The sequence below is a fragment of the Galeopterus variegatus genome, unplaced genomic scaffold, assembly GCF_000696425.1.
Source record: "Galeopterus variegatus unplaced genomic scaffold, G_variegatus-3.0.2 Scaffold5523, whole genome shotgun sequence".
NCBI classification, from domain to species: Eukaryota; Metazoa; Chordata; class Mammalia; order Dermoptera; family Cynocephalidae; genus Galeopterus; species Galeopterus variegatus.
In genome coordinates, this window is record NW_007731634.1 from 117,002 (window position 1) to 126,328 (window position 9,327).

At 52.0% G+C, this 9,327-nt stretch overlaps 1 protein-coding gene across 2 annotated transcripts in view; it reads left to right on the plus strand.

Moving 5' to 3' along the window:
• The window catches only part of ADAMTS14 (ADAM metallopeptidase with thrombospondin type 1 motif, 14), an 84,917-nt gene extending 75,590 nt beyond the window's left edge, over positions 1–9,327 (plus strand). The window contains exons 17-22 of one of the 2 annotated variants that reach the window (XM_008589565.1): positions 750–918; positions 1,370–1,502; positions 3,147–3,354; positions 6,371–6,500; positions 6,624–6,734; positions 8,821–9,327. In XM_008589565.1, coding sequence (XP_008587787.1) covers positions 750–918; positions 1,370–1,502; positions 3,147–3,354; positions 6,371–6,500; positions 6,624–6,734; positions 8,821–9,278 — 1,209 coding nt within the window. In that variant the 3' untranslated portion in view covers positions 9,279–9,327. The remainder of the gene's footprint in view (positions 1–749; positions 919–1,369; positions 1,503–3,146; positions 3,355–6,370; positions 6,501–6,623; positions 6,735–8,820) is intronic. The other variant, XM_008589564.1, reaches the window with a different exon arrangement.

Genomic DNA, 9,327 nt, shown 5'->3' on the forward strand with positions numbered 1-9,327 from the left:
AGCTGGTTTTAGACAAGTTTACCAAGGCCATTTGATGAGGAAAGAATAGTCTCTTCAACAAATGGTGCTGGGCTAACTGGATATCCACATGCAAAAGAATGGAGTAGGATCCCTACCTCACACCACATACAAAAATTAACTCAAAGTAGATCAAAGACCTAAATGTAAGAGCTAAAAGCATAGACCTCTTAGAAAACAGAGGGGCAAATCTTATGACCTTGGATTCTTAGTTATGACACCAAAAACATAAGCCTCAAAAGAAAAAATAGATAAATTGGACTTGATCAAAATCAAAAACTTTTGTGCATCAAAGGACATTATCAAAAAAATGAAAAGACCACCCACAGAATGGGAGAAAATATTTGCAAGTCATATATCTGATAAGGGTTTAGAATCCAGACTGTGCTTATTGACCATGTTCTGGAGTCAGGCAGTGGATGCTCTCGTGAGCAGAACCAACGACAGACTTGGCTTCTGCCATCAGTAGAACTTAGGTCTGTGGAAGAGAAAAGCATTCACAGGTGCATGGGCTGCTAGCAAGCCTGGTGCACAGCAGCAGGTGCTTAGCCTGAGTCTGTAGAGTGGTTGCTGGTCTGCATGCCTCGCCTCTCCTCTCGCCATGCTTGGCCCCGCCTCGCCCCAGCTTTCACCACCTCTGCTCTGACCCCCCTTCCTTGTTGGCGCTTCCACCCCCACCTGTGCTGGCCTTGCTTTTCTCTGGTCCCCTGCCACCTCCTCCTTGTCCTCAGGTGCTCCCCCCGGCTGAGGGCAGCCCCCACAGCAGCCTGGCCTACAAGTATGTCATCCACGAGGACCTGTTGCCCCTTATCGGGAGCAACAATGTGCTCCTGGAGGAAACGGACACGTATGAGTGGGCGCTCAAGAGCTGGGCCCCCTGCACCAAGGCCTGCGGAGGAGGTAGTGGCTCCCCTGACCACCCAGCATTGTGTGGGGTGGCCCAGGGCCTCTGGGAGGGAGAGGAGCCAGGAGGGTGGGACAGGGGCAAACATCTCCATTGGACATGTCCCTCCTCGAAGCGCTCCAGTATGTGGAAGCTGTTCTGGGCAGGCCTTTGGGAAGGGGCTACGGGGTGCTAGAGCAATATCCAGGGCAGCCTCTGCCCTATTGACCTCACTGCTGTCTGTGGGGAGAGGAACCATCCAAAGCCACTGCACCCGAGTGCACATTTGAGATGGGGCTGAACAGGAAGGCGTCCTTCAGAAAGTGACTTGGGCAGGAAGGGTGCAAAGGCACAGGGGAAGATGGGGTTGGCCCTCAAGGGTCTCTACAGAGCATTGTCCATGAGGCCCTGAGCAGGACAGTGGGGACCTGGCTGGCACAGGCCCGTGACAGCCTGCCCTCCTCATAGGTATCCAGTTCACCAAATACGGCTGCCGGCGCAGACGTGACCACCACATGGTGCAGCGGCACCTGTGCGACCACAGGAAGAGGCCCAAGCCCATCCGCCGGCGCTGCAACAAGCACCCATGCCCCCAGCCCGTGTGAGTGCTCCCAGGAAGTGATGAGGAGCCTGGTCCCATACTTCTGTCAGTCCTGGCCCCAGGAGGAGGGTCTGCTGAGCCTGCCTCTCCCAGCACTAGGTCGTGGAGATACAGCCTTGCATCCAGGACTCCCAGAGCAGAGAACAGCCCACCCACCAAGCTCTGCCCATGGCCAGCACCTGCCCTCTTTGCCCGTCCATCCCCCCTGGGGTTTCTGGGTTATTAATTTCCACTTCTGGAAGAAGGAAGATGCTTCCTTTGTTCTGTTCTCCCAGCATTCTTTGATGGATGGGGAAACTGAGACCCAATTTGGGGACACACCTTTCCCTCAGTGATCCAAGGTGGTCAAATGGGTAAAGTGGATTTCAGAGCCCCTGGGCCCCTGGTGCCAGGCCTGGATGCCATCCACCCCGTTGTCTCTGCCTGATCATCAGGAGTCCAGGGACATGGCCTGGCCTGGCCTCAGCCCCCAGCCGTGGTCTGGCCCCTGACTGGGATTCCCCCTGCCTGAGTATATAGGCTTTTTTGAGCACAGACTCATGTTCTTGGGATTATTTGGAGGGGCTTTAGGGAGTGGAGAGAGCTGTGACTTGTGGAGAATCTAAGGTCAGCCCTCTGAGCCTGTTGCAAAGTTGACCCCAGGACATCCTCAGCCTCTACCTCAGGCTCACCTGGTCACCCCAGGTAGAGCACAGGGTAGCTGGCTGGTAGGAAACGCAGAGGGCCTCATCTGTCCTCCTGCTTCCCACTGCAGCAGCTCCTGCTACCTTGGGCAGGGGAGTCCCAGGGCCAGACACGTGATCAGGTGCCAGGGCAGGATCAGGTGGCCAGTGCTACTAGCATCTGCTGTGGCCTTCCTGTGCCCAGCCCCTCCTCTGCATGGACAGCTGCACAACCTCCTGTGCCTCTCTTTTACTTGTTAATTTATACTATTATTCAGCCCACTTTCCCCACAAATATCTGATCACAGAGTGTGCAGGGTTAACTCTACCTGTGATCCTGGCAGGTCTCCCTTGGGGTTTTGCTTGGGGGTTTGTTAAAAGATGCCTCAGGAAACGGAGTTGGGGCTGCCCCTCTCTTCATCCCGTCCAGGGCAGTTTTGCTTTTGTCTAACTCGTACAATGGGCGTCTGCTTAAGATGCTGTTGGGTGTTACTCTGTAGCTAAAGGACTCTTGCAGACCACCAGCAGAGCTGCTCAGTGCCGAAGCTCTGTGGGTGATGATGGTGACAGTAATAGTGCTCTTGTCCCGTTGTGCATGGCTGTATCTCAGCACCCAGGACATGCCTGCACATGGTAGGCACTTTTGATATTTACAGGGCATTGAAAGAATCCTGATGTAAAGATGGTGCAACTGAGGCTTAGGGGGGTTAATAGCTTTCCCAAGGACACTCAGGTGCCAGGATTTAAACATGCATCATACCCATTTTTCAAATGAGGAGACAGAGCAGTAAAGAAAGTGACCTCCCTGAGGCCACACAGCCAGGTAGCTGCAGAGCCAGGTGGATCGTTGTCTTCGGCCCCAAGCATTCTGAAGCCCAACCCACTCTCTGACTCCTGCCTGCACCTGTCTGGAGTAGGAGGTGGCCCTTGGGAGGAAATGCCCTTGGTCCCACCTCCCCTTTTCCTTTTGCCCTGTCTCCAGGTGGGTGACGGAGGAGTGGGGCGCCTGCAGCCGGAGCTGCGGGAAGCTGGGAGTGCAGACGCGGGGGGTGCAGTGCCTGTTGCCCCTCTCCAACAGCACCCACAAAGCCATGCCGGCCAAGGCCTGCCCCGGGGACCGGCCTGAGGCCCGGCGGCCCTGCCTCCGCCTGCCCTGCCCAGCCCAGTGGCGGACAGGAGCCTGGTCCCAGGTGAGTTGTTCTCAGGAGGCGGGAGGGGCTTGGGGAGGAGGTGGATTTGAGGGATTTTCTGGTGTTCCTGCAGGCATTGAGTTTCTGCCTGAATTTCTGTCCCCACATCTGGTCTGGTTTTTCCTCAAAACAAAGTGGAACAGCCCCCACGTACTCTGTGCCATGGCTCGGTGCCAGGCCTGTGCGTTTATTTACTGTGTGCTTTAAGCTTCACACAGTGTTGTGAGGCACTGGTTAATATCCCCATATTCCAGATGAGCAAATTAAAGCATATTCTTGCCTTCAAGAAATATTTACTGAGCACCAGCTAGGTGCCAGGCGTTGCCCTAGGAATGCTGGGAACCCAGCATCAACCAGACAGACTTGATTCTTGCCCTTGTGGTGCTTACAGTCCAGTGATGAGATATAATAGACAAGTCAACCACAACAAAAGCATTTGCAGGTGGAGCTGTGCCAGGAGTGAACGGGCAATGTGATGAAGGGCGAAAGGTGGTCAGGGAGGGCCTCTCTGAGGAGGTGACATTCAAGCTGAGACTTGAGGTTGAGCCACAGGAAGAGACTGAGGCAGGCACAATCTTACAATGTTCCAGAGACTGCAAGGACTGTGGGGCTGGAGCTTTATGGAAGCGGCGGGGGCTACCAGATGACTTTGAGAGGCAGGCAGAATGCTGCAGGGCTTTGTGAGGAATTTGAATTTCTTCTAAGAGCAATGGAAAACAGTGGAAGTGTTTTTTTTTTTTTTTGTCTTTTTCTGTGTCCGGCAACGGATCGCAACCCTCAGTGTCGCCCCCATACCGGACCGGGACCGGCAACGGGATCGCAACCCTCGGTGTTGCTCCCGCACCTCGCCCAGCCAGCGAGCGGGAACCGGTCTGTATGTGGGATCCGAACCCTCGGTGGAAGCGCAACCACGCTTCCCAAGCGGCGCACTAGCGCAGTGCGCCACCGGGCCGGAAGTGTTTTGACATGGGTGTTACAAGCTCTGATTTAAGGTTTAAAAGATCACTCTGGCTGCTCTGTGGGAAGTTAATTGTTGGAGACCAGGGTAGGAAGAAGGAGACAGTGATAAGGTGGTTGAATAATCCAGGTGCTCATGGCCTAGGCCCTGACAGTTGTCACAGGAAAATTTTTTAATGTCTTGGGTAGTTTGTTAAACATGCATTTGATGTGAACCTTGAGGACATTACTGCTAAGTGAAATAAGCCAGACACGTAAGGACAAATATTTTACGACTGCACTTACACAAGGTGCCTAGAGTAGTCACATTCATAGAGACCAAGCAGGTTGGTGGTTGCCAGGGGCTGGGGGGAGGAGGGGGTGGGCAGTTAGTGTTTGATGGGTTCAGTTTCAATTTGGGAAGAAGAAAATGTTCTGGACACAGATGGCGGTAATGGCTATACAACAATGTGAATGTGCTTAATGCCACTGGACCATACACTTAAATGGTTAAAATGGTAAACTTTATGTTATGTAAATTTGACCCCAATTAAAAAACTCATTTGATTAAGGAGATAAGCACATAAAGTTTATTGTAATAGCAAAATATTAGGAAATGCCTTAAATATTCATTTATGGGAGACTGGACAAAGAAATCATCGTCTGTTCATACAATAAAATACTATATCAGCAAGAAAAATGAATGCACTTGAACTGTACTTACCAATGTAGATAAATGTCTACTAATGGAGAATAAATTTAGGTGAGAAAAAGCACTGTGGTAGAATACACACAAAAGTGAGCAGTTCTGATGGGATACCATTTACTTAACATTTAAACAGGCACAACACGATATTTGAAAATATGCTAGAATGCTGATTTAATGAAGCTAGTGGCTGCATCTGGACAGGCGTTCACGAACAACTCCAACTGTTTTGTATGCTTGAAATATCGCATCATAAGGAGTATTTTTAATGAACGAGAAATCCCCACACAGCGCATGCAGATTGTATGTTCTTCTCCATAATATACAGCTTCATTTGTATCGATACAAAATGGAAAGGTTGCTGGTCCCCAAAGGACCCCATAGATAAAACTATCCGAGAGATGACAGAAGGTGAAGATGTTGGCCCATTGTGAGACTGACAAAGCACTCAAGAGTTATTAGCTGCCGTTTATAATTATTCGTCCTGGAGGATGAGCCTGTGGTTCTGTGTGGCCCTCTGTCTGCTGGTGGTCACGTGCCCCACTGTGAGAAGAGCGCTGCGAGCTGTTCCCCATCCGGCTGCAAGAGGCTGTGATCAGTGCCTGAAAAGTGACCTGGTCACATTGGGCAACGTTGCTTTCCCCAGAGTCCCTGTGCTCCACCCCAGGACCCCCACAGGACCCATTTATCAGAGTAAGAGTGTGTCAGGTCCAGGGGATGATGCGTGGCAGCCCCTGCAAATGGTAGTCCTGTCTGCCTCCTGCTCCTTGTATCCACGCCTTTCCTTCTGGGGTAAGAAGACACTTTTGAACATGTCTCTGATGTTTGGTAAATCAAGTGACAAGATTGTTGAATGTCTGAGCTGGAAGGGTCCATAGAGACTCTGTCACCCAGCTCTGTTTACAGAGTTAGAAACTAAGCCATTGGGACAGCAGTCACCACAACCTGGGTCCCTACATTCCATTAACAAGATATTGGGTAAATCAACCTGCCCCCAGTCACACCCCATGGTGGATCGCAGCAGGGGAGTTTGCTGAGTGATACAAAAATATCTAAGGACCCAGGCACAGAGCAGACACAGTGGATACAGGTGGCAGTAGCCGGAATGGGGCCCCGGAGGTCCCCACGTCAGCCAGGGGTTAACCACTAGATTGTGGGAAGGCCCACGGCTGTAAGCTCAGGGCAGCAGCTTCTTACCACCAGTGCAGGAGGGTTTGACAATGGGTGTGTCGTGCTGAGTCTGTCCCTCTGGCCCAGTGAAGACTTGGTGCCTTCCTTTGTACCCTTCCTGTCCTCGGGCACTGGCTAGCCTCTGAGCTCACTGACCCGTCTTTTGTTTCTCCACCTGCTCTGACCCCGGCTCTCCCTTGGCAGTGCTCTGCCACTTGCGGAGAGGGAATCCAGCAGCGGCAGGTGGTGTGTCGGACCAACACCAACAGTCTTGGGCAGTGCGAGGGGGACAAGCCAGACACCGTCCAGGTCTGCAGCCTGCCCGCCTGTGCAGGTGAGCCATGTGGGAGGGGGAGGCCAGGCCTAGCTCCTCTGGCCTGGACCTGAGACCCTGCCCTGTCTTGTATGCTGCCCCATGGAAATCCCAGATACTAGAGCTCCTCCTCCCTGCTCACAGGACATCTCCAGAACTCCTCGGTGAAGGCTGACATATGGGAACTTGTGACTCCAGAGGGGCAGTGGGTGCCACAGTCTGGGCCCCTATACCCCATCAACAAGATCTCATCAAGTAAGTGTAGTCTGTGGACCCCACCCCATCCCCAAACCTTTCAGTGGCCCCAGGGTCACAAGCATGGGCCGCTCAGCAGCAGAGCAGACCCATCTTGTAGTCTGTATGACTTCAGCCTCCTTGAGCCTCAGATGCCCCAGCTGTGAAGTGGGGGTGATGCTGTACTAGGTCATGACCCCATCTACACTTCCAGAATGCTGAAAGGGTTTTTCCTAAGTTTGGGGCAAACTCATCTGGTGGCAAAATCTGGCCCAAACTAACAAGAGATCATTTATTCTTCTGCTACATAAATATTGCCATATTTGGTCACAAGGTGATGTCCCAGTCTCCACTGGGCATGTTCTGTAATATAAATATACAGAGTCTTACTTTTCTAATCCCAAAAGTTTTAAGTTCCTAATCATATCTGGTTCCAATATTTTCAGATAAGCAATTGTAGGTCTGAGCTGGAGGGAGAATTAAACAAGAGAATGCATGCACTCCTGCCCAGCTGTCCGCTAGCAGTGACACTAAAGAGTAGTCATGTCTCTCTGCCTCATGATCAGGAGCCCACGGTTCATCCTCCGTCTTTCCATTCATCTACCCATGAACAACTATTTGCTGAGCACCTGCTCTGTGCCAGGCCTTGTTCTACACTCCTCCGTTCCTAGGCTCTGTGTCTGTTTCCTTTCCTCACCCTCCCAAGGACCAAGGTCTGGCAAGACGACTAGCAGAAAGATCGTAGACCATAACTCTTAGTTAGAGGACCAGTTAGCTGTGTGACCTTGTGCAGGTGCCTTAACCTCTCTGAGCTTCAGTGACTTCATAAATAAAGTGTTCTCTGGCTAGAGGTCCTCAAAGACCTTCCAGCTCCAACTTTGAAACTTCTCTTCTCCTGTACTGAGTGAGACTTGGGCTGGGCAAGTACTTGGGGCCCTGATTCTGGTCCTAGAATTCTGGAGGCTACTGGCTTTCCATTTTCTCTGGTCTTTATTCTGTTCCCCTAAGCCTACCTCTCTCTCGATCTCTCTCTCTCTCTCTCTGTGAAAAAATTAGTAGAAAGCAAAGCTCCTGCCTTCACATTTTGTCTGGAGAGAACTGCCCAGGGTTTTCACAGAGGCATTTTCAGATGATATTTTAAGCAAAGCAAACTAGTATATGGAGTACCCCCTTTGCCAGACACTGTATAAGTGTTATTTATAATTATAATGTTATTATTCATTGGTAAATGTCAACATTATCCTCATTTTAAAGGTGAAAAAACTGAGTTTTGGAGGGTTTAAGTGACTTGCCCAAGGGCTCACAGCTTTTAAGTGGTAGAGCCTAGATTTGAGGCTAAATCTGCTTGATTTCAAATTTAGTGGTGGAGGGCTTAATGTTGCAGATGTGTGCTAACTGGTGCCAGGATGTTTAATCTGCTTATCACAAGTGTGTGCTCCCTGGCCATCAGCCTGGCCCTGGCTGGAATGGTTCAGACTCCTTTGGGTTGATTAGGAGGGGCCGAGGGTTCCCACTTCAATCGAGAACAGGGTTCTCAAGCTTTGCTGCAGATTAAAATCACCCCAGTGCCCAGGCCACACCCCAGACTGTCCAGTCTGTCTGGGCAAAGTGTAGACACTGGTCATTTGTAAAGTTCCCTGGGTGATTCCAGTCCCATGTGCAGCCAAGTCTGAGGATGAATGATGTAGGGCCGTGGTTCTCAGATTTTCCCATGCATTGGAATCAGCTGGATGGTTTTGTTAAAACATAGTACTAGATCCCACCCCCAGAGTTTCTGATGCAGTAGATCTGGATGGACCCCGAGAATTTGCATGTCCAACAAGCTTCCAAGTAATGCTGATGTGTGTGGGGACCCCAACCCCACTATGAGATGCACTGCTGTAGGGGATTCTAATTCCTCCTCTATACGGTAAGGGCTCTTCCTGCTGTCAGGCAGCCCTGTGCTCGATCCCCTCTGGTAAAGCTTTACAGTGAGTCCAGCAGGGAGGGGCAGGGCATGGAGGGCAGCAGTCGGTGGGGCGAGTGGGATGTGGGGCCTGTGTGCCGGTGCCTCCTGGCTGACAGTCGTCCCCCCACCCCCGACATTGGTCTTGTGCTGTGTGTGCAGCAGAGCCCTGCTTGGGGGACAGGTCCATTTTCTGCCAGATGGAAGTGCTCAATCGCTACTGCTCCATCCCGGGCTACCACCGGCTGTGCTGCGAGTCCTGTACCAAGAAGGTCTCAGCCCCCAACACTAGCTCAGACCCCGGCCTGGCCTCACCACTCCACTTCTCCACTCCTGGGAGCCCCTTACCAGGACCCAAGGCCACTCCAGATGCTGTGGAGCCCACTGGGGAGCCAACGGGATCAGATGACCATCAGCATGGCCAACCCACACAGCTCCCAGGACCTCTGGACACAAGCTCCCCAGTGACCCAGCATCACTTTGCCCCCCAGAAACCAAGCCCTGGCACTTACCCTACCACCCCCCGGGCACCTATGCCGGCCTCTGAGGATAAAGGGCAGCCCAGGGAAGACCCGAAGTATCCAGGCACCAGCCTTCCTGCCACCTCCCCAGTGACATGAGCCACACCCCGCCCATCCCACCAGTCATGTTTACACTCTGTGCTGCCCC